The sequence below is a fragment of the Pongo pygmaeus genome, chromosome X (genome assembly GCF_028885625.2).
Source record: "Pongo pygmaeus isolate AG05252 chromosome X, NHGRI_mPonPyg2-v2.0_pri, whole genome shotgun sequence".
NCBI lineage: Eukaryota > Metazoa > Chordata > Mammalia > Primates > Hominidae > Pongo > Pongo pygmaeus.
In genome coordinates this window covers 45183373-45210453 of record NC_072396.2, presented here as the reverse complement: position 1 = coordinate 45210453, position 27081 = coordinate 45183373, and the positions used below count along the sequence as shown (strand labels likewise).

The window sequence follows — 27081 nt, the reverse complement described above, 5'->3', positions numbered from 1 at the left end:
CTCCCAAAGAGGGATTATAGGCCTGAGCCACCATACCCAGCTGCTGATTCATACTTTAAAAAATCCGCGTCACACATGAGAACTAAATTCTGATTTTTTTATCTTGCCCAAATTCCTATCTAAGGGGTCTGGGGAGACATGACCTACGAATCATAAATTCTCATCAGATGGGTTTTATTTAACCCTATACATTGTGACTTACTTTCCAAACTGACTCTGGCATAACATTACGAGACAAGGAAGAAAATCAAAATGTTTTACCCCAAAATGTTTCTTTGCCATATTTTGAAATGGCCTACAAAGCTGTTCTTTGTGGGGGAAAATTTGCATCTGTAAAGAATCTATATTAACATAGCTAGATATTTTTCTTCCAAACCCTCCTAATCCTAAAGAAATTAACTAAAATCTGAATAGGAAACATTTGTCATCTATTGTTTCTAAGGGCAGCCACTATAAGACTTCATAAGACTTCAAAAGAACTTTGGTCTCCACAGTCGTTATCTTAACCTGAACATTCCCTTTCTATGAATCCCAGGTCTTTAGATAAACTCAACCAATTGTCAACCAGAAAATGTTTAAGTTCACCTACAGCCTCGAAGCCCCCGTTTTGAGTTGTCCCGCCTTTCTGGACCAAACCAATGTATTTCTTTTATTTCTTTTTCTTTTTTTTTTTGAGATGGAGTCTCTCTCTGTCACCCAGGCTGGAGTGCAGTGGCACAATCTCAGCTTGCTGCAACCTCCACCTCCCAGGTTCAAGTGATTCTCCTGCCTCAGCCTCCCAAGTAGCTGGGACCACAGGCATGTGCCACCACAGTTGACTAATTTTTGTATTTTTAGTAGAGACGAGGTTTCACCACGTTGGCCTCCCAAAGTCCTGGGATTACAGGCCTAAGCCACCATGCCCGGCCTCCAGTGTATTTCTTAAATGTATTTGATTGATGTCTCATGCCTCTCTAAAATGTATAAAACCAAGCTGCATCCTGACCACCTGGGGCCCATGTTCTCAGGACCTCCTGAGGGCTGTGTCACGGGCCATGGTCACTTATATTTGGCTAAGAATAAAGCTCTTCAAATATTTTACAGAGTTTGACTCTTTTCGTTGACACACATAAACATGCAGTAAGTCCTCACTTAACTTTCACAATAGACCTATGATTTCTATTTAGCGAATTGAGAGTAAATCTTATAGAACTATATAGTCAATTTAACAATTTTTCACCAATGTCCTGAAATAATCACTTTAATCACTTTCAGGATCTGATTCAAAATCTTGAATGAGGCATATTTCTTGGTCCCATTCTCAATTCAGGTGTGAGTTTGAAGAGGCACAGGGTGAGTATAGGTTTGGTTACACTAATGTTTTAAAAATTTTATATAGTCATTAGTCACTACGTCTGGATAAAATGTTGTTTCTTGGGATCAGCAACACAATGAACTTAATTGCCTTAGAATGGACACATTATTTCAGTGTGTCTGTATCCATTAGACCACCCTATTAATGTCCAAAGTTTCCAATATCCTCACTTTTGAGATACTTCAGTCTCTCTTTTATTATTATTATTATTATTTTTGAGATGGAGTCTTGCTCTGTCTCACCCAGGCTGGAGTGCAGTGGCGTGATTTCGGCTCACTGCAGCCTTCGCCTCCCAAGTTCAAGCAATTCTCCTGTCTCAGCCTCCTGAGTAGCTGGGACTACAGGCGTGTGCCACCATACCCGGCTTTTTTGTATTTTTGTATTTTTTTTTAGTAGAGAGGGGGTTTCACCATGTTGGCCAGGCTGGTCTCGAACTCCTGACATCAAGTGGTCCTCCCACCTCAGCCTCCCAAAGTGCTGGGATTACAGGCGTGAGTCACCAAGCCCGGCTCTCATTTATTATTATTATTTTCAAGATGGAGTTTTGTTCTTGTCGCCCAGGCTGGAGTGCAATGGCGTGATCTCGGCTCACTGCAACCTCCGCCTCCCGGGTTCAAGTGATTCTCCTGCTTCACCCTCCCGAGTAGTTGGGATTATAGGTGCCCACCACCACACCCAGCTAATTTTTTGTATTTTTAGTAGAGACGGGGTTTCTCCAAGTTGGTCAGGCTGGTCTCAAACTCCCGGCCTCAGGTGATCCACCCGCTTCGGCCTCCCAAAGTGCTGGGATTACAAGAGTGAGCCACGGTGCCCAGCCCAGTCTCTCATCTTAATTGTGTTCTTTTTTGGCTATGTGTTTAGACAGTTTGTGGTCCTCTCCTCCATCCTCTTCCCTCAACTGTAAAAAGTAAAATAGAGGTTCCTCTTCAAAGATGTTCCTACCGGTCTAATTAGGAATAAATGGTCACATCTCTTAAAAGCAAAATTTATTCAAAGACCTGTGCTAACATTCTTAAATATCTGCTAGCCGTAATAAAGAAATCAATGTACTTTATCTTCTTAGCTCCTACAATTTAGCCTCAATATTTGCCCTGGCATGCTTATACTGGTCCAAGCAAGCATTAGGTCATAGCCTGTTCCTCTTCCTTATTTAAAAGTGTTTTTATCTTTCTCAGCATTCCACAAGTTACTTCCTCTTTCCTTTGTTCTCCTCTACCTTTGCCTCTTTTAAAAACTTCCAAGTTGCTAGCCAATCAAGACAAATACAGAATGTGAGGTCCCGTTCCAGCCAATGGAAACCGGACACAGCAGTAAGGTAGACGCGTCAGGTTATAAATGACCCTGTGTCCTTTGTTCAGTGTACTCTTGTTGCAAAACTGCTAGCGAGTGTTCCCTTTCTGCAAAAAGTAAAAATGGCCTTACTAAATAAATTAAATTTATGTTCAAGTGCTATTTCTTTATGGCACCGGAGAACAAGCATTTCAAACACAACCTTGCAAACCACCTCCATGAACATTAATTTAAATAAAGTGATTGCCAGGATTGTCCACATGCTTTTGCTATCTCTACACAGTGAAATTATACTGGGTCGTAGCAAAAGAGAATTTGATTTTCCAATCAGTTTTAAATTAAAATAAAACATAATTGAGGCTAACAGGCTAATTATTTGCAGAGATATGGTAAGAAATAAAGGGAGACAAGTTACTCAATAGTTACTAGAAATTAGTATCATAAGACAAATGATAATGAAGGTAAGCCATTCAATTTATAGGGATTTTACATGCTTAGGAAAATTCCTTTCCCAGTCAACAAATGACAAAACATAAACTTGCAAGCTATGTGTTAAGTTGGTGCAAAAGTAATTGTGGTTTGCTATTAAAAGTAATTAATAAATAAGAATATTAATAAATGGGCATATTGTAAAAAGAAATAAGAAAGTGCCAGGATTTGAAAAGCCAAGTGCAACTATGCAAGCCAATTTTTAAAGTAATGCAATTTATACCAGAATTCCTTGTTTTTCCATTAAAATAAATACTGAGAGGACTTTTGTTTAATTGTACAGCAGATGCGGGTGCAATGCAAATTCAAGACAAGTTTCTGGGTTGGTTTATGTGGACTGGGGTTAGCTGCTTGGTGATCAATATGGCTTTGTATTCATAGAATCCCATAGAGTTTCTGGGTGAAGACCTTGACCTTGTTCCTCTGTCAGATTTAAATAATAAGAATGATGCTGGCCAGGTACGGTGGCTCACTCCTGTGATCCCAGCACTTTGGGAGGCCCAGGTGGGTGGATCACTGAAATCAGGAGTTCAAGACCCGCCTGGGCAACATGGTGAAACCCCGTCTCTACTAAAAATACAAAAATTAGCCGGGCGTGGTGGCACGTGCCTGTAATCCTAGCTCCTTGGGATGTTGGGAGGCTGAGGCAGGAGAATCACTTGAATTCGGGAGGTGGAGGTTGCAGTGAGCCGAGATTGTGCCATTGCACTCCAGCCTGGGCGACAGAGTGAGATTCCATCTCAAACAAACAAACAAAACAATGACATTAAAAAATTATGTCCTCTTGCCAGGTCAGGAATTACGAGGTTTCTAGGCCTTTCTTTACCTCCTTTGGATTCCTGGCAGGAACTCAAGACAGAGAGAGCAGGTAAACAGATTCCAATTTCTAGCAGCAGGGCATTAGAAAACTTGTGGTCCCTTTGTGAGCGCTTGCGCCCTTAGAAAAGTATGGCTTGAAACAGGGTTTCTCTTATCTTTTACAAGCCTTTTTCCTCAAGCATTTGAATTCTGGTAGAGTGTTCAAAATAGTGTTAAAAAATTATTCTGACGGTATGCAAGTGATGGGCCTGACAAAAAAATTATGGGACACTTCTTAAAATGGTAAGGAAGACTTTGTTCATGACTACTGCAATAGGTGTCACAACTATTGCAATACAGCCTGGCATGGTGGCTCACATCTGTAATCCCAGCACTTTGGGAGGCAGAGGCAGGAAGACTGCTTGAGCCCAGAAGTTCAAGAGCAGCCTGGGCAACACAGGGAGACCTACTACTCTCCACAAAAAATAAAAATAAATTAGCCGGGAGTGATGATGCACGCCTGGAGTCCTGGGTACTCTGGAGGCTGAGGTGGGCCGATCTCTTGGGCCCAGGAGTTTGAGGCTGCAGTGAGCCATGATAGCGCCACTGCACTCCAGCCTGGTGACAGAGCAATACCCTTTCTCGAAAAACAAAGACTATGGCAATAGGGGTGAGTGATGGGTCTCAACTCTGAATACAGCAGGGAATTTATAGTAAATGATCAGATTGAATGAATCAATGGGTGGAAGATTACCAAGAGTAGACATGAAGGGTAGGGGTATTCTTGCTAAAGTCAATTTAACAGGATTTTTGCTGGTGGCAGAGTGATCAGATATCAAGAGTGGGGTTGAGGAATTTGATCGGATATTGAGGGTGATTCGATATTAAGGGTGGGGGAGTTCTTACTAAACTGACTTAACTGCATTCTTACCACAAATGGACTAGGCAGGTCAAAGACGATCCAAGGAGGAGACCCAGTCAAAAACAGCTCAGAGGAGCCTCCGGACTAAAGTTTGGTCAAGGAGAGAGTCTTTGTCAATACCCAGCTGGTTTTCCCTTTGTACCACCATGTGGCGCCCTTCACCCCATTCCTTCAGCCCTTAAGGCTCTTTTAAAACAAAATAATCAAATTCAAGTTACGGAAATTCTAGGAGGGGCGGTCCCTCCCCCTTCCTAGTTGCGAAAGGCAACGGACTACAAGTCCCCTACGCTCTCGCGGGGCTATGATCCGCCCGGCCCTCCCCACATTCCGGAGTTTCGCGCCTGCGCAGAAGGCAGAAGGTCCTGCGCTGAGAGAAGGGGGCGGAGACAGGACTACGCGCCTGGAGTAGGAGGAGGAGGAAAAAAGAGACCATAGACTTCCATCCTGGCCTAGAGCGGCTCTTAAAGTGCCAGGGAGAGGAGGGCGGGTGGGGACCACTCCAGAATTGGCCGCTGGCGGTATCATGGCGACCCGGAACCCCCCTCCCCAAGGTGAGCGGCCAGGGCCTGAAGTGGTATCTGGGACGCGGCTCACAGCCCTCGACCTTGCTCCTATGGCACCTCTTCCTTCCCCTGCCCTAGGATTCTTCGAGCTCTATTTTTTTTTTAAGGCAGCCCCTTCGCGCACCCCCTCCGAGCTAGACTTTTTCCTCCTCTCTCTGCGGAACTCAAGCGGAGAGCCACCCCCACCCCCAGCACAGCCCTGCCTGCCTCCTGCCTTACCTTCACCTCCGGCCCTTCATCTCCATCTTCAAATGTATTATTATTTTCTTTTTTTAAACGTCTAGACTCAAGTGATTTCGCTGAGCTCCAGACTAGTTCTCTCAGGAGGACCCCTCCCCATCCCCATTCCTCCCACTGATGAAAATGGACCCTGCTCTGACCTTGACCCTACTAAGGTTTGGAGGTGGGGGTGATCCCTCACTACTGTGTCATTCTGAGTTGGCCCTGGCTTCGTGACCCCAGGCTGGTCCCTGGGCCTTTGGGAAAGCAGATGGGGGTCATTGTTGCAGGGTCCTTTACTCTTGAGGCCCTGGTCTCAAGAATTGAGTTAAATAAAGTCAGTAGTTTCTATGTGGGCATTTTTAGCTGTAGGCCAGAACTAATGAGTTGTAACAGATTTTTAAAAAGATGTATAGGACATTTCTGACTTTTCATTGACTCTACATTTATTTTTTGCATTTTGCTATTTTGAAGACTATGAAAGTGATGACGACTCTTATGAAGTGTTGGATTTAACTGAGTATGCAAGAAGACACCAGTGGTGGAATCGAGTGTTTGGCCACAGTTCGGGACCTATGGTAGAAAAATACTCAGTAGCTACCCAGATTGTAATGGGTGGCGTTACTGGCTGGTGAGAACAACGTCTTTTTCATTAAATTTCATTTGGGGGCCTGACACTGCTGTCCTTTCATACATGGGCAAGAATCACCGTGCACATGCAGTGGGTCTACACTGTTAATTCCAGAAGAGGCTTTTCTCTGAGTTAAAATTGATGTAATCTACATTCCCAGGCTCCCTGTTGGGTTTTGACGATCCCCTCCCCCATGCCCACCACTGTTCCTCTCCTCCCTCCTCATCCTTCTTTTGATTCTTTATATAATTTCCCCATTCTCATGTTCAGCAAATGTCGTGGATCTGATTCAGTGATAGTAGAAAGGAAGAAATATATGAGTTAATTATATGTAAATTTTTACATTTCATTCAGTGCTAACTGCTGAAAAAACCTAAGAAACTCCCACGGTAGAACTGGCCTCTGGTATTGTCAGCCCTGTACAGAGCAGTGTAAAATGCTCAGTGTGAATTATTGGTGATGATACAGATGATTCTGTTTTTTGTGGGCTCGTTCAGATTATGATAACTCTTGGAAAAAGAGCTGTAGAACGTTAATTCTGTGTTTAAAGGTCTGATTGCTTACTTGATAATATTGTGGAGTCCATTAAGAAGTAGTTAATAACCATCAGCCTGACCAGTTAACATTTCAGACCACGTGATAACACAATGGCTACTGTGGATCTAATTCTGTTCTTATAATAAAAAGACTAGCCAGATAACAAGGGGCAGAAACAAATTTGACTGTTTTGAAAATGTTCGTGACTGTAGAGAAATTTTGGAGTTAGTGAGGGTACTTAACTTGTGCATAAGCATTTTTTCTTAGATTCTTATTTAAATTCATCTTACATAGATTTAATTGAAATATTTACATGTTTCTACTTGATAAGTATAACGATGAGTTTTTTGATTTGTGTTTTACATGCACCTTGGAATAATGACACACTCCTCTATGCCTTTTTGCAAATGCCATTTTATGATAGAAATACTCATTGTGAAGATTCTGTGGTGCAGAGGTGCGGCATTTATTCATGATATGTACTTACTAATGCTGCTGCAGGAAAAAAGCCTGCAATTAGAAGAGAGATGCCTGTCAGGGCCTGGTCATTCAGATGATTCTCCACAGGCTGATAGTTCCTCTAGCCCTGTAATTCAGGGTATGGCTCTCTGCTTAAATAAGCTCACAATTTGGTTCCATGGGTGATTGGTTAATGTCATTCAGGGCCTAAAGCCCAGTCTTAAAACAGACTCAAAAATAATTGAGAATAGAATTATCAAGTCATTTCATTGTTTCTCCTTGGAGACCAGACTCCTTGTAGATGAAGCCCCATCATTGGCAGAAGTTTTGCTCGGAAAGCCTAGAGACAGAGCAGCAGGAGATAGGTTCATTTTAGTGACTGATGCCATCAAGCAGTGGATACACATGCTTGTGGAGCACAGTCCAAGGGACATTGTGGCTGCTGCCTGCCTTTTCTGTTCCCTTTTCTGAGCCTTTTTGCTGACATATATATGTATATATATGTATATATATATATATGTATACACACATACACACACACATTTGGATTATAGCCAGGTGTTGGTCCAGGAGCTGTATAACAGAACTCTAATAATTATACAGGCGATTTGTTGCAATGACTATATTCAGTGTAGTAAATTTTTGCAATTTTCTTAGGATGTAAAACTGATGTGATGTTATGGTGTATATTAAGGAGGAACAGTTAATAGGCACTAACCTAACAAGTTTGCAATTTAGACCAATTCAAGACATGTATAGGAAGCTGAGGAGATTTTATTTAGCTGTAGGTAGCTGTAGGCTTTTGATCATGACAAAAAATTAAAACTATTAGGATGGGTCATTGCTAGGAGAGATGGGAGGTGTTGAGACCAGTTAGAGGGCCCTTAAAGTGTTCTGGAAGCAAGGTAATGATGACCTTGAGAATGGAAAGGAGAAGACAGTCAAATAACGTGTTAGAGATAAAGTATATAGAACCGTGGAGGCCAGGCGCGGTGGCTCATGCCTATAATCCCAGCACTTTGGGAGGCCAAGGTGGGTGGATCACTTGAGGTCAGGAGTTCAAGACCAGCCTGGCCAACATGGTGAAACGCCGTCTCTACTAAAAATACAAAAATTAGCCTGGTGTGGTGACACGCATCTGTAATCTCAGCTATTTGGGAGGCTGAGGCAGGAGAATTGCTTGAACCCGGGAGGCGGAGGTTGCAGTGGGCTGAGATGGCACCAGTGCACTCCAACCTGGGTGACAGAGCGAGCTCCGTCTAAAAAATAAATAAATAAATTAAATTAAATAACAACAGAAATTTATTCTCTCACAGTTCTGGAGGCTAGAAGTCTGAAATCAGGATGTCAACAGGGTTTGTTCCTTCTTGGAGGCTCAGAGGGAGAAATCTGTTTTATGTTTCTCTGCTAGCTTCTGGTGGTTGCCAGCAATCCTTGTCATTCCTTGGCTTGTAGACGTATTACTCCAGTCTCTGCCTCTGTTGTCCTCACATGTCATCTTCCCTCTGTGTGCGTCCTCATCGGATTAAAGGCCCACCCTATCCAGTATGATCTCATCTGAACTTATTACATCTGCAGTGACTCTGTTTTCAAATAAGGTCACATTTAGAGGTTTTGGGAAGGATGTGAATTTTGGGGGGGACACCATTCAACCCAGTGCAGAAGGCTAGAGTTAGAAATATAGGATTCATTTGCACAGTGTGGATCTGGAATGCTGAAGGGAATGTGAGCTCACTAAAGGAGTGAATTAATCACAAAAGAAGTATGAGCTGACACAGGGTAGATGAGACACAAAAAACGTTTAATATAAAAATAGGTAGATATAGATAAGGAGGCCTTTAGAAATGTGGGCTGAAGTATAGTTATTGAGTGGAACAACAGCTGGACCTGAAAGGGTAGGAAAGCTTTAGATTTACTAGAGCTAGGCAGAAACCCCTAGAAGCAGGGAGATTAATAGCTTGAGCAAAGGTGATGACCTATTTGGAGGTTAATGGGGTTGGAGCCGAAGGTGGGGGTCAATCAGGTGTATGGACCATCTTGACTGTATTAAGCAAAACATCACTTTTATTACGGGAGGTTTCAGCTTATACAAATGTAGGAGGAGTATAATGAACCCCTGAGTACTTGTCGTTATTTTAGTAGCTGCTCTTTTTTTTCTATAAATTCCCCTCCTCTTCTCTCCGTCCCTTATTTTGAAGCAAATTTCAGACATTTTAGATTGTGCGTTTTTGACTAGCCTATATAAGTAAGGGGTTTCTGAGAAGGTTTCTGAGTAGGTAAGGGATGTGATCAAAAGAAATGCGAAGACGTAAGATTTTATTAGGAAAGCAATGAAAAGTAGAAGAGGGAGAGGGTTTAGTACATAATTGATTGTTTCCATCTTTTGTTATTTGATTAAAGGTGTGCAGGATTTCTGTTCCAGAAAGTTGGAAAACTTGCAGCAACTGCAGTAGGTGGTGGCTTTCTTCTTCTTCAGGTATGTCAGAGCTTTAAGCACTTGCCTTTGCTTTCATAGAAGGTGGAATTTTTCTTTTAGGCATCAGTTTATGGAAGAGCTACAATGAGTTTTGGAAGCTGACTTTTGTCTTGAAAGATGATAACAATTTAAATACTTCTGAGTTATTAAGCGTAGTTTGATCCCAGCTATTAAAAAGACAGCCATTGCTGGGCGTGTTGGCTCACGCCTGTAATCCCAGCACTTTGGGAGGCAGAGACAGGCAGATCCCTTGAGGTCAGATGTTCAAGACCAGCCTGGCCAACATGGTGAAATCCCGTCTCTACTGAAAATACAAAAATTAGCTGGCATGGTGGTGCATGCCTGTAATCCCAGCTACTTGGGAGGCTGAGGCAGGAGAATCGCTTGAACCCAGGAAGCGGAGGTTGCAGTGAGCCGAGATTGTGCCATTGCACTCCCGCCTGGGCAACAAGAGCGAAACTCTGTCTCCAAACAAAACAAAACAAAACCAAAACAAAACAAAAATCCGTAATCTTATATCTGAGGCAGATAGATTTGAAGTTTTAGTTTTGTTCATATTCTTGTAAGTATAAGATCTAAAAATGCTTTGCCATTAGAGGATGTTTATCAGGGCATTTTCTGGCATTCATGTCTGTTCGGCATATATTTTTTCAAAAATATCATTCCTTGAAGATCAAATATAGTAAATCCAAATTGAAAATCTCTACGAATGAATGTGAGCAGCACTTTTAAAGATACAGAGAACTGTCAGTTGTACTAGATTTTAAAAATGATTGATGTTCATAGCCACCAAAATCTGAATTCAGCACCTAAGCCATCGATCATGTAATAACTGGTGTAGTTGTAGTACAAGGGGACTGGATTTGTATGTATGAAGCACAGATTTTGAGTTGTTCACTAAACAGCCTTTTAAAAATATGTATGTTTTCTTGGTGACGTTATTAGGAATAATTGCTTTTTACTTGTAGTAAGAGGTAAAAAAACATGATTAATACCTAAATTTAGTTCTTCGGATGAATATGCCAGCATTAGTACAGATGATAATTTTACTTAAGCTGATTTTGACTTGGTTTTATATGGAATCAAGAGCATATTTTATTCCATAGCTATTTTGAAGACTCAGTTGTCATTTCTGTTAGTGTAAAAGGGTACTGGACTGAAGCAGAGTTTCCTAAAATGTTCACAGAATGGAGAGAAGTGTATATTTTAATCCACTCTGCATGTCAGTTTTTCAGAAGTCCATTTCAGTTCACTCAATATGCACCATTCAAATCCACATTTTGTCATTGCCACCTCCCACTTTTCCGCATTTAGTCCACATAGTCTTTGAAGTTTTTAAGGCAGAACAACATAGGACCTATCTGCATCAAACCAGTTTTTCCCACAAATATGACTAACCTTGAAAACTCAGTTGAAGGAAAGTGAAAGGGGAAATAAAGTAACAAATGGCTTTTAGGCTAATTGCCTAATATTCTTTAGGCCCACTTTCATATTTTTGTGACCTTTCTTATATTTAAAGGTAAATATTAGTTTATTTAGAACTTAAAGCTTTTCTGGTAACAATATTAAGTGTTTTCCAATAGATATTTATTACACTGCCATCTTAAAGTACACAATCTCTTCGTTTTAATTTTTTGGAGTTATACATGCTTATAATTCAAAGGGCCAAGTACTTGTGCAAGGCTTGTTACAGATTAGAGTAATCCTCCACCTCTCTCACTACCCCCATTTTTCCATCCCTTGAGACATCCAGTTTGAACTCTTAACTGATTCTTGAGGTAGTAATCTCTTTTTTCCTAAACAAGTTAATTGGACATTTCTTGATCTTTCAGTTTTAGGTGTGAACTATTGGCTTCCCATTATGGAATAGGAAAATTTAGCTGTCATTTATTGACCTGTTTTGTTTTCCCTACACTTCTCCCCCAAATCTCACATACCTGAATGCTTTCTTCCCTCTCCCTCAATCGTCTGAGTGTAGTTACTTCCCTTTTTTCATAATTGTGTTAGATCATTCATTATATGGAGTTCACTGAGATTGATTACTTGGAGTTCACTGAACTTCTTGAACCTGTGAATTTATGTCTTTAATCCTGTTTGGGAAGGTTTTGGCCATTATTTCTACTAGGAAGTTTGGGATTTTTTTTTTTTTTTTTTTTTTTTTTTTGAGACAGAGTCTCACTCTGTCGCCGAGGCTAGAGTGCAGTGGCGCAATCTTGGCTCACTGCAACCTCCGCCTCCCGGGTTCAAGTGATTTTCCTGTCTCGGCCTCCCAAGTAGCTGGGATTATAGATTACGGGTGCCTGCCACCGCACCCGGCTAATTTTTGTATTTTTAGTAGAGATGGGGTTTCACCATCTTGGCCAGGCTGGTCTAGAACTCTTGACCTATTGATCCACCCGCCTAGGCCTCCCAAAGTGCTGGGATTACAGGATTACAGGCGTGAGCCACCGCGGGTGGCCGGGATTATTTCTTTTCTTCTTCTTTTTTTTTTTTTTTTTAAGACAAGAGTTTTGCTCTTGTTGCCCAGGCTGGAGTGCAATGGCGCGATCTCGGCTCACTGCAACCTCCGCCTCCTGGGTTCAAGCGATTCTCTTGCCTCAGCCTCCCAAGTAGCTGGGATTACAGGCACCTGCCACCATGCCCGGCTAATTTTTGTATTTTTAGTAGAGATGGGGGTTTCACCATGTTGGCCAGGCTGGTCTCGAACTCCTGACCTCAGGCGATCCGCCCACCTCGACCTCTCAAAGTGCTGGGATTACAGGCGTGAGCCACCGCGCCCGGCCAGGATTCTTTCTTTTTTTTTTTTTTTTTTGAGACGGAGTCTTGCTCTGTCACCCAGGCTGGAGTGCAGTGGCGCGATCTCAGCTCACTGCAAGCTCCGCCTCCCGGGGTCACGTCACTCTCCTGCCTCAGCCTCCCAAGTAGCTGGGACAACAGGCGCCCACCACCACGCCCGGCTAACTTTTTTGTATTTTTTTTGGAGAGACAGGGTTTTGCTGTGTTAGCCAGGATGATCTCGATCTCCTGACCTCGTGATCTGCCCGCCTCGGCCCCCCAAAGTGCTGGGATTACAGGTGTGAGCCACCACACCTGGCCCAGGATTATTTCTTTAGACAACTACTAGTTGTGTAACTCACCTTTCATTGTCATATGTATCAAATAGTTCATCAGTTTAACCGTCTGGGCAAACTTGGTCCCAGAGTCATCTGTCCTGTTTGCTTTCTAGGCCTGGTATACGGCTCTCACCCTGGGATCTCTCTTCAATACCTTCTGGATATTCCCTTTTTGTTTGGGGTTGTTTCCTGTATGTTATGTCTTTTGTTTGTTTGTTTGTTTGTTTTTTGAGACAGTCTTGCTCTGTTGCCCAGGCTAGAGTGCAGTGGTACAATCTCACTCACTACAGACTCTGCCTCCTGGGCTCAAGGGATCCTCCTGCCTCAGCCTCCCAAGTAGCTGGGTCTACAGGCGTGTGCCACCATGCCCGCTAGTTTTTGTATTTTTGTATAATAGGGAGGTCTTGCTATGTTGCCCAGGCTGGTCTCGAACTCCTGGGCTCAAGCATTCCACCCGCCTTGGCCTCCCAAAGTGTTGGGATTACAGGTGTAAGCCACTGCACCTGGCCTATCCTATGTCTTGATGTATTCTCTTGTTTTGGTGGACACATCCTCCAATAGCTTTCGTAGGAAGTGAGAATGGGAGCTATAGTTTTTGAGACTTTGCATGTCTGAAAATTTCTTCATTTATCCTCACATTTGTTTGATAATTTATTAATAGCTGGGTTTAGATATTGCTCCATTGTCTTCTGACTTCCAGTGTTGCTGTTAAAAGTTTAAATTCTGATTTCTGAACCTTTACATGTGTGGGTTTTTTTTTTTCCTTTCAGTAAATGCTTATAGGATTTTTTTTGTCCTCAGTATTCTGATTTTTCCCAGTGATGTGCCTTACTGTGGGCCTATTTTCATCCACTGTGCTGGAAACTCAAGGGGCCCTTTCAGTTTGGGGAAATTTTCTTTATATTTATTTAGTTAATGGATATCCTGCTCTTTAATTTTCCCATCTTTTTTTCTGTAGTTCCAGTTATATGGATCTCCTGGACCAGTTGTCTAATTTTTCTTTATTTATTTTACAGTTTTAGACTTATTTTTAACTTTTTTTAAATAGAGATGAGGTCTTGCTATGTTGCCCAGGCTGGTCTCAAGCAATCCTCCTGCCTTGGCCTCCCAAAATGTTGGGATTACAGGCGTGAGCCACTATCTGCTTGGCCTAATAATTTTTTTTTCTTTCTTTCTTAGATTTGGTAGAACACTAATAATCTTTTCAATTTTCCACTTCCATCTTTTTGGTCTATTTTCTGGGAGATTTCTTCAACTTCAACAAGTTTTTTGTTGTTGTTTTTGTTTTTTGTTTTTTTTTTGAGACAGAGTCTCACTCTGTTCGCCCGGGCTGGAGTGCGGTGGTGCGATCTTGGCTCACTGCAGCCTTGACCTCCCGGGCTCAGGTGATTTCTTCACCCCAGTCTCCCAAGTAGCTGGGACTACAGGCATGCGCCACCATGCCTGGCTAATTTTTTGTATTTTTAGTAGAGATGGAGTTTTGCTATGTTGCCCAGGCTGGTCTTGAACTCCTGAGCTCAAGTGATCCACCCACCTCGGCCTCCCAAAGTGCTGGGATTACAGATGTGAGCCACCATGCCCTGCCGTTGTTCTTTTAATGTGACTTTAGCATTCTGTTTCTTGCTTTTCCTTCATGGATGCAGTGAGCAGTATCTTTTTTTAAATTTTTTAATGGCTAATACTTGGATACTATTTTTTTTTTTTTTTGAGACGGAGTCTCGCTCTGTCATCCAGGCTGGAGTGCAGTGGCGCGATCTCGGCTCACTGCAAGCTCCGCCTCCCGGGTTCGCGCCATTCTCCTGCCTCAGCCTCCCGAGTAGCTGGGACTACAGGCGCCCGCCACCACACCCGGCTAATTTTTGTATTTTTAGTAGAGACAGGGTTTCATCATGTTAGCCAGGATGGTCTCGATCTCCTGACCTCATGATCCGCCTGCCTCGGCCTCCCAAAGTGCTAGGAGTGCAGGCGTGAGCCACCGCGCCCGGCCTTGGATACTGTTTTTTTAAGAGATTGGTGGGATGTATTTATTATGTGTGACTTGTCCTCCCCCAACCCATTGTTTCAACCAATGCAATGGTTAGAAGACAGTCCCTTCAATAAGACTTTTAGAAACACATCATATTACTGGAGCACTAACATTCTTGGAAACCATTTTAATTGCATGTCTGTAGACCAGGAAGGTTTGTTGAGAGATGGTATAGTTGAATGTCTTCTCTAATTCGAAGATAGAAGGTTCTTAGAAAGTGGCAGAGACTGAAAGTTTTCCTTAAATCACCAGATGCTAGTTGGAAGTGACTGCCTTAATAGACTGCAGGTTCAGAGTGTTGATCCAAATAGTCTGTCCTACAAGCAATTCTTAGCATCTACACAGAATGTTCATCTAGCAGTTTATTTTTTCAGCTTTACAAACAACTCTGCAGTGACTAGCCATTTATATACATCTTTGCACACTTGTCTAAGACAAAGCAAAAATATACATATTTAGGCCAGGCATGGTGGCTCACGCCTGTAATCCCAGCACTTTGGGAGGCCGAGGCGGGCGGATCGCCTGAGGTCAGGAGTTCGAGACAAGCCTGGCCAACAAGGTGAAACCCCATCTCTACTAAAAGTACAAAATTAGCCGGGCATGGTGGTGCATGCCTGTAATCCCAGCTACTCGGGAGGCTGAGGCAGGAGCATCATTTGAACCTGGGAGGCAGAGGTTGCAGTGAGCCGAGATTATGCCATTGCACACCAGCCTGGGTGACAAAAGCGAAACTCCATCTCAAAAAAAAAATATATATATACACACACACACACACACACACATATATATTTAAGCCTCTTGATTGTCAAGTAGCCTTCCAGAAAGTATTCCTACTATCCCCATATGAGAGGATCCACCAACTTTTCTCCCTTTTCATACTGTACTCTTGGGGTTTCTTTTTTTTTTTTTCTGAGACAGAGTTTCACTCTGTTGCCCAGGCTGGAGTGCAAGTGGTGTGATCTTGGCTTATGGCAGCCTCAGTCTCCCAGGTTCAAGTGATTCTCGTGCCTTAGCCTCCCGAGTAGCTGCAATTACAGGTGCACACCACTGTCTGGCTAATTTTTGTATTTTCCGTAGAGATGGGGTTTCACCATGTTGGCCAGGCTGGTCTTGAACTCTTGGCCTCAAGTGATCTGCCTTCCTCAGCCTCCCGAAGTGCTGGGATTACAGGCATGAGCCACCGTGCTGGGCCTCATACTGTACTCTTTGGAAGGGAGTCACTGTGTATAGCCCACATTTCAGGAGTGTAATTATGCTCCACTTTTCTGAAGGCAGAGTAGCTACATAAATTATTTAGAAATAGTCTATTGGAAGGTTTGTCTCTTCTTTTATTTATTCAGTCATTTATTTATATCAATATGGACTCATGGATATTTATTTTATACTTTGGTTTATAATCTAATGCTCTTTTATTGCTCAAATTTTACCAGCTTTGGCCGTTAAGAGCTCTTTCAGTTGTGCATTATCTTTTTTAATCTCTCTGAGGACATAAATGATCAAGCTTCTGTGTGTGTGTGTGTGTGTGTGTGTGTGTGTGTGTGTGTTTTAAGCTTCTTCCTACCAAGTCCCTGTTTGTCTAAGGTGTTTTGTTTCCCCTCCCCAACCTTTTTCCTGCTTGTTTATTTTGGTTTCTAGTTTTCAAGTTAAAGGCCTTCCTCCATGTCTGATGATCCTTGGTTGTCTGCTCATATTTAAAAATTGAGCACCAGAAGTTGATGGAAAGCTCTAAACAATATGGACGTGTGGATGGGGCTTTCCCTTCTCTGGGAAATCTGACCAGTCCAAGAAAAATGATCTAAAGATAAGGAGTTAGGGGTGGGCAGAATTTCCCGCAGTGAAACAGCCCAGTTAGATCAGCGTATGGTGAAGTTCACAAGCAAAAAGCCCCATCTATCTGTTTAGAGCTTTTTGGCCGACATGAATCTTTATCTGAAAGCCTGGTGTGTGTGTGTGTGTGTGTGTGTTTTCTGGAAACAGTCTCACTCTCTGGCCCAGGCTGGAGTGCAGTGGCATGACCATGGGTCACTGCAGCCTTGAACTCCTGAGGCTCAAGCGATCCTGCCACTTCAGCCTCTCAAGTAGCTGGGACTACAGGTGCATGCCACCATGTCTGGCTAATTTTTATATTTTTTGTAGAGACAGAATTTTGCCATATAGCCCAGGCTGGTCTCAAACTCCTGGGCTCAAGCAGTCTGCCTGCTTCACCCTCCCAAAGTGTTGGGATTATAGGCGTGAGCAACCGAGCCTGGCCTCTGGCATTATTATTTATTTATTTATTTATTTTTGAGACAGTCTCCCTCTTTCACCCAGGCTGGAATACAGTGGCGGGATCTCAGCTCACTGCAGCCTCCGCCTCCTGGGTTCAAGAACCGCCTCCTGATTCTTGTAACTCAGCCTCCTGAGTAGCTGTGATTACAGGTGTGAGCCACCACGCCCAGCTAGTTTTTTGTGTTTTTAGTTTCACCATGTTGGCATGGCTGATCTCGAACTCCTGGCCTCAAGTGATCTGCCCACCTTGGCCTCCCAAAGTGCTAGGAGTACAGGGGTGAGCCACCACGCCCAGCCCCTCTGTCATTATTATTATTATTTTGAGATAATGTCTCGCTCTGTTGCCCAGGCTGGAGTGCAGTGGCGTGATATTGGCTCACTGCAGTCTCTGCCTCCTGGGTTCCAGTGATTCTTTTGCCTCAGCCTTCCAAGTAGCTGGGATTATGGGCATGCGCTACTATGCCCAGCTAATTTTTGTATTTTTAGTAGAGATGGGGTTTCACCATGTTGGCCAGGCTGGTCTTGAACTCCTGGCATTAGGTAATCCGCCTGCCTCGGCCTCCCAAAGTGCTAACATTACAGGCGTGAGCCACGGAGCCCGGCCTGGAATTATTTTATTTTATTTTATTTTTTTAACTTGGAAGCTTTTATTCTAATGAAAGTACTTTACATAATCCCGTTAAATATTTTAGTGTTATAGGAAGTCAAATGTTAAAAAAGCAGTCATCACTGCCCCATTCCCTCCCCAGTCTGTTGGCTTGCATTTCCTTGTAGTTGCAGATGAATTTTGTGTGGACAAGACTGAATTGTGTCCTGTATATATTGGTTGGTTAAGTTGGTTGTACCTGAACCCCACTTGGGGCAGATTGCTTGTACTTGGTCATCTCTGTACTGGAGCAGGGTGCTCAGTTTAGACTGGTATTCTTCGGTTTGATCAGAAGTGTACTTCTCAGCTGGGTGCCATGGCTCACTGTAATCCCAGCACTTTGGGAGACCAAGGCAGGAGGATGGCTTGATGCCAAGAGTCCAAGACCAGCCTGGGCAACATAGTGAGACTTCATCTCTCTCTCTCTCTCTCTTTTTTGAGGCATTAATAGCTTTAGCATCTCAAGGTTTTTCATTTTGCCTGCAAGGAACAGATTCTCAAGAGAATTTGTTCAGTGATGGTAGATCACTCCAGCATCAAAGATCGTTCTCTCGTTAGTAGACATGCTAGGTTGGGTCCTTTGGGATAATCTAGCCCATCCATTTTGTTGCTGGGAGTCATTATTTGAGCCAGGTTGGTTAATACAGCTTTTGAGATTTAGTCTTTATTCATTGTCATTTATTTACTATGTTATCATTTATTTACTATGTCTCATTCATTTGGCATTAGTTGGGACTCTAGGGATATAGAGATTCACAGCCCATATGGTCAGTGCTGAGCTAGAAGGGTGTGTTTAGTGCTGAGACAGCAGAGGGAAGACGGTCTGTCTGCTTGGAGGTGTTAGGGAAGTCTTCTTCGAAAGGGGCGTTAGTATCTTTAGCATCTCAAGGTTTTTCATTTTCCTTGCAACTGTTTGACATTTTCCCCCAAAACGTAGAGGATTCTTTAAACTATACAAAATCTTTATCTCAGATAACACTGGGTTTACTAATTATCAGTGACAAATGGCTATGTAAAAATATTTTGTGTATAGAATGCTGTTTGTGAGAATTTGTTTAATCTGTCTCATTAAAATGGTTTCCTTTATTCATTTGCTGGGGATTGAGGGGTGGATAAGGGGTCTCACCCAGGGAATATAGTTAAGGTTTGTTTTTTGTTTTTTTAATTTCACTACCAGTTTAACTCATGGCATGAAGATTAGCTTTTTAAAAAAAACTTTGTAACTTAAAATGTTAAGTCTTGAAAATGACAGTTGGATTGGGAGTTGCTGATGAGTGGTGGCATAGATAATATTTTTGTTCTGCTGGGCGCGGTGGCTCACGCCTGTAATCCCAGCACTTTGGGAGGCCGAGGCGGGTGGATCACGAGGTCAGGAGATCGAGATCATCCTGGCTAACACGGTGAAACCTCTTCTCTACTAAAAAACAAAAAATCAGCCGGGCGTGGTGGCGAGTGCCTGTAGTCCCAGCTACTCGGGAGGCTGAGACAGGAGAATGGCGTAAACCCGGGAGGCGGAGCTTGCGGTGAGCGGAGATCACGCCACTGCACTCCAGCCTGGGCGACAGAGCGAGACTCCGTCTCAAAAAACAAAAACAAAAAAAATTTTGTTCTAACCAAAAAATAAAGCCATATACATACATAAAATATTTGTACTTCTCACAAGCTTTGGATTAAGAAGAAATGTTAAGATTCAGCAAAAAGTAAAATTCTGCAAAAGCTTCAAAGTAATCAACTATTTTGATTACTTAGTGCAAGCCAATAAGAAGTCTTTTCAATTTATATGTAGAATTTTCCTAAGGTTCATCATCACCTCCATGCCTGTGACTCAAATTGCTGTATCGAGTACTAGCAGAAAATGCCTTCACTTGCCATTTGATCACCACTGTTTTGCTGAGGCTGGAGTTTGAAGTGATAGTGGATGAATAAATATAAGAAATGCAGATAAACAAATTCTTCTGTGGAGTCATTCACAGACAAAATAGAACCTATGATTTCTAGTCAGCCTGTTTATGCAAAATCAGATATTTTTATTATTTAAAGTATTTTTCTGTGTGGCTAAAAGTCAGTGTGTTCATTCAGGGTGCAAATGGCAAAAAAAAAGTGATGCATTAAAAAATTACAAAGAAAGCATAAGCTTTACAGAAGTGATTTATAATGGTATATATGGCTATTTTATTATTTGGAGGCACTGAGTTACTGGACTGGCTTGCACACACACTGTTGTTCCTGTTCAGATATTGCAGTCTCTCAGTAGTACCATATGATAATTTTTCTTATGATAGGCATTTAGCTATAGTTTTATTAAAAGGATTTATGGCATGAAACTTGTGTAGAGCACAGTTTGTTTTATATTCTACTTTCAAAAGCAATTACCAGAAAGTATTCTTAATTTAAGTAAAGAGAGCTATTTAAATACTTACCAGGCTACTTAAATTTCTTTAGTGATCTAATAACTGATTGGCTTATGATCCCTTATAATTAAAGATCTATTTAATTAAAAGGTATTTTTAAATTAGCTATATAATCTAGATAATCTCTGTATCTTTTTAACTAATTCCCTATTCCAAAAGGTGTGACAGAATGATAGTATAGTTAAAAGACAGTTTTTGGAATCATTTTCCCATCATGTACTAAACACTGTTCATCACATCTAAATAATTAGTTACTTAGGTATGCTTAATGTCTTTTTTCCCTAACAGACCTGAAGCTCTCTGAGGATAGGGGCTTATGTCTGCCTTATTCAGTACCTAGCATAGGGTAGGCACTAGTGTCTGTTAAATGAATAAACTAGTGGAGAAAAAGCAATTTCTTAGCTATAAGTTTTATAGGTTACTAGAACTCTTAAGTGTTTATATATTCTTGGCTATTATAGTCAGCAACCTAGTTGGTTTAGTATTGATAATTTTTATTATATTTTTTGCAGATTGCTAGTCATAGTGGCTATGTGCAGATTGACTGGAAGAGAGTTGAAAAAGATGTAAATAAAGCAAAAAGACAGATTAAGAAACGAGCGAACAAAGCAGCACCTGAAATCAACAATTTAATTGAAGAAGTAAGATGATATATAATTTTGACTTTTTTTTTTTTCCTTTTTTTGGTTAATGGGTGTCCCTTAGCAGAAACTGTGACTGGGGAGGATTACTGTCTTTTTTAAAAATGGTGTTTTTGGTTAGATATCTAGAGTGTTAAGTAAAATTTGAGATCACACCACTACTTAAATCAGTCATTATTTTTTTTTTTTTTGGTGGTTAACATAGATTCCCCTGCCTATCTCTAGCTCGCTTTGATCTTGTAAAAACTAAGAACATTCTTTTCAACATATTTCCTCTGCCTTTATAAATGAATATGTACAGGTGTAGTAAAACTTAAAAGTACACATTTTTTTTCTTGATGATAGTTTGAAAATATATATGTTTTATTAATATGATTAATATATTTTATTAATGTTTTCAGATGTAATTTGACCCTTTACTTTTGTACTCTGTTTAAAATGGAATTGAATACTTCCTTGCCTTTGTTTTTGTTTTATCCTTTTACCTCCCTCAACTTTTTAGTTTGAAAAAATTCAAACCAGTTAAAAAGTTGAAAGACAAATATAGTGAATATCTCAATACCCTTCATCTATTCACCAAATTGTTCATGATTTGCCATGTTTACTTTATCTGTGTGTGGGTGACACACACAGATAATTTTTTTTCCAAAGTATTTAAGATGTCATAACTTTTCGTCCCTAAATACTTCAGTATGTATCTTCTAAGAGTACAGATATTCTCTTATACAACTACGAATACACCACCCCCCCCCACCTTTTTTATTTTTTTACTGTGTGGGACCTGCCACTTCAGAAACTTTTTTTTTTTTTTTTCTTTTTTGAGACAGGTTCTCGCCCTGCAGCCCAGGCTGGAGTGCAGTGGCGCAATCTTGGCTCACTGTAACCTCCGCCTCTTGGGTTCAAGCGATTCTCCTGCCCCAGCCTCCCAAGTAGCTGGAATTACAGGCACGCGCCACCACGCCCAGCTAATTTTTTGTATCTTTAGTAGAGACAGGGTTTCACCATGTTGGCCAGGCTGGTCTCGAACTCCTGACCTCATGATCCTCCCGCCTCACTCTCCCAAAGTGCTGGGATTAGGGACGTGAGTCACCGGGCCCGGCCAACTTTTTTTTTTTTTTTTTTTGAGACGGGTCTCATTCTGTCTCACTGTGTTGCTTAGGCTGGAATGCAGTGGCATCATCAGGGCTCACTATAGCCTTGACTCCCCTGGCTCAAATGATCCTCCCACCTCAGCCTCCCAAGTAGCTGGGACTACAGGTGTGCATGACCACGCCCAGCTAATTTTTAAAGTTTTAGTAGAGACAAGGTCTCGCTATGTTGCACAGGTCTCGAACTCATGGGCTCAAGCAGTCCTCCTGCCTCGGCCTCCCAAAGTGCTAGGATCACAGGCGTGAGCTCCCATGCCTGGCCAAATGCCATTATTAATAAAAAAAAAAAAATGTAACATGAGATAATAGTATTTCCTTTCTTTGTTTATTTTTTTTAGACAGGGTCTTGCTCTGTCACCCAGGCTGGAGTGCAATGGTGTGATCACAGCTCACTGCAGCCTCAAGCACCTGGGCTCAAGTGATTCTCCTACCTCAGCCTCTCAAGTAGCTGGGACTACAGGTGCATGCCCAGCTAATTTTTATATTTTTGTAGAGATGAGGTTTTGCCATGTTGCCAGGCTGGTCTCAAACTCCTGGGCTCAAGCAGCCTGCCTGCCTCAGCCTCCTAATGTGCTGAGCATTACAGGTTTGAGCCACCACACCCAGCCAGTATTTTCTAATATGCAGTTCATATTAATATTTTTCTACAAAATATCTTTTATGGCCTTTTTTTTTTCCCAATTAAGAATTATATGCCAGGTACAGTAGTTCACTCCTGTAATCCCAGCACTTTGGGAGGCTGAGGTGCTCCCTTTGGTGCTCTCTTGAGCCTAGGAGTTTGAGATCAGCCTGGGTAACAGAGAGAGACCTTGTCTCTACAGAAAATACAAAAATTAGAACGTGGTGGCATGCACCTGTAGTCTCAGCTACTTGGGAGGCTGAGGTGGGAGGATTGCTTGAGGCTGTGAGACATGATTGTGCCACTGCACTCCAGCCTGGCTGACAGAATGAGACCCTGTTCCCACCCGCCCCCCTGAAAAAAAATTATATATTGTTTTTGGTTATCATGTCTATGAAGTCTCATTTAGTCTTAAATAGTCCTTTCATCTGTTAATTTTATTCCCCCATCTTTCATGGCACTGACATTTTTGACACCTCTAGGCAGAATATCTCACAGTCTGGCTTTGTCTGATGGCTTCATCATGATTTTATTCTGGTTAAACATTTTACCAAAGTAATTTGTTTTGGTTTTGATCCTGTACATTTTTTTTCTGTTGGCTAAATGGACTATTAATAAATACGATTGTGCCTGCTGTGACAATTTATTAAATAATCTGTGTTAATAACTTGATGATGGGCCATTCATCTCTACCTTACAGGTAGATTTCTTTCTACTTGTGAGATTATTGCTGCCCATATACTTATTATCTCAATAGCCAAGGAGCTTACTGGGCATGACTGTGTTCTCTAGTCTCCTTCAATTAGTCAGGGACATTTCTGGGATCTTGCATGCTATTTGATACCTGCAGTAGTAGGTGCACAGGAATTTTTGCTGAATATTTATTGAATTGAGGGAAATAGCTGAAACTGCTACTTGGCTCTGGATTCAGTAAGAATTTTTTTTTGTGCATCTTTTTATTGTGGTAAAATAGTTATACAAAAATTTTACCAGTTTAACCATTTTTAAGCGTACAGTTCAATGGCATTAAGCATATTCACATTTTTCTGCAATCATTACCACTATCTATTTCCAGAACTTTTTCATCATCCCAAACTCTGTGCCCATTAAACACTAATTTTCAGTTTCCCTCTCTCCCCAGCTCTTAATGATCTGTATTCTGCTTTCTGACTACTCATATGAGCAGAATCATGTAATATTTGTTCTTTTTTGTCTACCTTATTTCACTTTGCATAATGTTTTCAAGGTTCATCCCTGTTGTAGCATAATTAAGAGTATTTTTGTTTAAACTTTCTTTCAGGCAACAGAATTTATCAAGCAGAACATTGTGATATCCAGTGGATTTGTGGGAGGCTTTTTGCTCGGACTTGCATCTTAAGGACATGAATATTCTCCCATAATGGATTCAACTATGAGAAGAGAAGTGGCAGCAATAAGGCAGTCTCTCAGCAGTCATACTGCCAGAGTCTCTAGGGCAAGGAGAAACAACTAGCTGGACAATACTCAATTCACAACTTAGCATTTTGCCATCTGAAGCTTGGCAAACTAGTATCTGCTGTAAAACAACCTATATGGTATGTGAACCATAGTATTCCTGAGCAAAACGTGGCTTTCATCGCTTTGTAAAAATTTGCATCTGTTTAGAAACTAGCCTATAAAATATCACCATTGGATATAGATATGGAGAGAAAAGAAATAATGTTGGGTTTATTGCTTAGCGAAATACTCTCTTTTTATTTAAATAAAATGTTCTTCATTGTGTTTTCTGGTATGTGTCCATAATTTAAAATTCGTGTTATAGTTTCAGTATTAAGGTTGACTTTTTTTTTTTTTTTTTTTTTAATTTCTGAAGTATTTATTGATCATTCTTGGGTGTTTCTCGGAGAGGGGGATATGGCAGGGTCATAGGATAATAGTGGAGAGAAGGTCAGGAGATAAACACATGAACAAAGGTCTCTGGTTTTCCTAGGCAGAGGACCCTGCGGCCTTCTGCAGTGTTTGTGCCCCTGAGTACTTGAGATTAGGGAGTGGTGATGACTCTTAAAGAGCATGCTGCCTTCAAGCATCTGTTTAACAAAGCACATCTTGCACCACCCTTAATCCATTCAACCCTGAGTTGACACAGCACATGTTTCAGAGAGCAGGGGGCTGGGGGAAAGGCCATAGATCAACAGCATCCCAAGGCAGAAGAATTTCTCCTAGTCAGAACAAAATGGAGTCTCCTATGCCCACCCCTTTCTACACAGACACAGCAACAATCTGATCTCTCCTTCCTTTCCCCACACTTCCTCCCCTTCTCTTCAACAAAACCGCCATCGTCCTCATGGCCCGCTCCCGATGGTCGCTGTCTCTTCGGAGCTGTTGGGTACACCTCCCAGACAGGGCAGCCGGGCAGAGGCGCTCCTCACCTCCCAGACGGGGCGGCCGGGCAGAGGCGCTCCTCACCTCCCAGACAGGGCGGCTGGGCAGAGGCGCCCCTCGCTTCCCAGACGGGGCCGCCCGGGCAGAGGCGCTCCTCTCCTCCCAGACGGGGCGGCCGGGCAGAGGCGCTCCTCACTTCCCCGACAGGGCCGCCCGGGCAGAGGCGCTCCTCGCTTCCCAGACGGGGCCGCCCGGGCAGAGGCGCTCCTCAGTTCCTCCCAGACCGGGTGGCAGCCGGGCAGAGGCGCTCCTCACCTCCCAGACGGGGCGGCCGGGCAGAGGCGCTCCTCACTTCCCCGACGGGGCGGCTGAGCAGAGGCGCTCCTCACTTCCCAGAGGGGGCGGCCGAGCAGAGGCGCTCCTTACTTCCCAGAGGGGGCGGCCGGGCAGAGGCGCTCCTCACTTCCCAGACGGGGCGGCCGGGCAGAGACGCTCCTCACTTCCTCCCAGATGGGGTGGCGGCCAGGCAGAGGCGCTCCTCACCTCCCAGACAGGGCGGCCGGGCAGAGGCGCTCCTCACTTCCCAGACTGGGCGGCCGGGCAGAGGCGCTCCTCACCTCCTAGACGGGGCGACCAGGCAGAGGCGCTCCTCACTTCCCAGACGGTGTGGCGGCCGGGCAGAGGTGCTCCTCCCTTCCCAGATGGGGCAGCCAGGCAGAGGCGCTCCTCACTTCCCAGACGGTGTGGCGGCCGGGCAGAGGTGCTCCTCCCTTCCCAGATGGGGCAGCCAGGCAGAGGCGCTCCTCACTTCCTCCCAGACGGGGTGGCGGCCAGGCAGAGGCGCTCCTCACTTCCCAGAGGGGGCGGCCGGGCAGAGGTGCTCACTTCCTCCCAGACGGGGTGGCAGCCGGGCAGAGGCACTCCTCACCTCCCAGACGGGGCGGCCGGGCAGAGGTGCTCCTCATCTCCCAGACGGAGTGGCCAGGCAGAGGCGCTCCTCACCTCCCAGAGTGGGCGGCCGGGCAGAGGTGCTCCTCACTTCCTCCCAGACGGGGTGGCGGCCAGGCAGAGGCGCTCCTCACCTCCCAGACGGGGCGGCCGGGCAGAGGCACTCCTCACCTCCCAGAGTGGGCGGCTGGGCAGAGGCGCTCCTCACTTCCCAGAGTGGGCGGCCGGGCAGAGGCGCTCCTCACTTCCCAGAGTGGGCGGCCGGGCAGAGGCGCTCCTCACTTCCCATAGGGGGTGGCAGCCGGGCAGAGGCGCTCCTCACTTCCCAGATGGGGCAGCTGGGCAGAGGTGCTCCTCACTTCCTCCCAGACGGGGTGGCGGCCAGGCAGAGGCGCTCCTCACCTCCCAGACGGGGCGGCCGGGCAGAGGCGCTCCTCACCTCCCAGAGTGGGCGGCCGGGCAGAGGCACTCCTCACCTCCCAGAGTGGGCGGCTGGGCAGAGGCGCTCCTCACTTCCCAGAGTGGGCGGCCGGGCAGAGGCGCTCCTCACTTCCCAGAGTGGGCGGCCGGGCAGAGGCGCTCCTCACTTCCCATAGGGGGTGGCAGCCGGGCAGAGGCGCTCCTCACTTCCCAGATGGGGCAGCTGGGCAGAGGTGCTCCTCACTTCCTCCCAGACGGGGTGGCGGCCAGGCAGAGGCGCTCCTCACTTCCTCCCAGACGGGGTGGCGGCCAGGCAGAGGCGCTCCTCACCTCCCAGACGGGGCGGCCGGGCAGAGGCACTCCTCACCTCCCAGAGTGGGCGGCCGGGCAGAGGCGCTCCTCACTTCCCAGAGTGGGCGGCCGGGCAGAGGCGCTCCTCACTTCCCATAGGGGGTGGCAGCCGGGCAGAGGTGCTCCTCACTTCCCAGATGGGGCAGCTGGGCAGAGGTGCTCCTCACTTCCTCCCAGACGGGGTGGCGGCCAGGCAGAGGCGCTCCTCACCTCCCAGACGGGGCGGCCGGGCAGAGGCACTCCTCACCTCCCAGACGGGGCGGCTGGGCAGAGGCGCTCCTCACCTCCCAGAAGGGGCGGCTGGGCAGAGGCGCTCCTCACTTCCCATATGGGGTGGCAGCCAGGCAGAGGCGCTCCTCACCTCCCAGACGGGGTGGCGGCCAGGCAGAGG

The 27081-nt window shown here is 44.1% G+C and overlaps 1 protein-coding gene across 1 annotated transcript; it reads left to right on the top strand.

Annotated features, from left to right (window-relative positions):
• Nucleotides 1-5207: 5207 nt before the first annotated feature.
• FUNDC1 (FUN14 domain containing 1) lies at nucleotides 5208-24371 on the top strand. Its single transcript, XM_054471645.2, has 5 exons — nucleotides 5208-5404; nucleotides 6110-6266; nucleotides 9663-9738; nucleotides 20715-20843; nucleotides 23911-24371. The coding sequence occupies exons 1-5, from the start codon at nucleotides 5377-5379 to the stop codon at nucleotides 23986-23988; spliced, it is 468 nt and encodes a 155-aa protein (XP_054327620.1). The 5' UTR covers nucleotides 5208-5376; the 3' UTR covers nucleotides 23989-24371.
• The last annotated feature ends 2710 nt before the right edge of the window (nucleotides 24372-27081 follow it).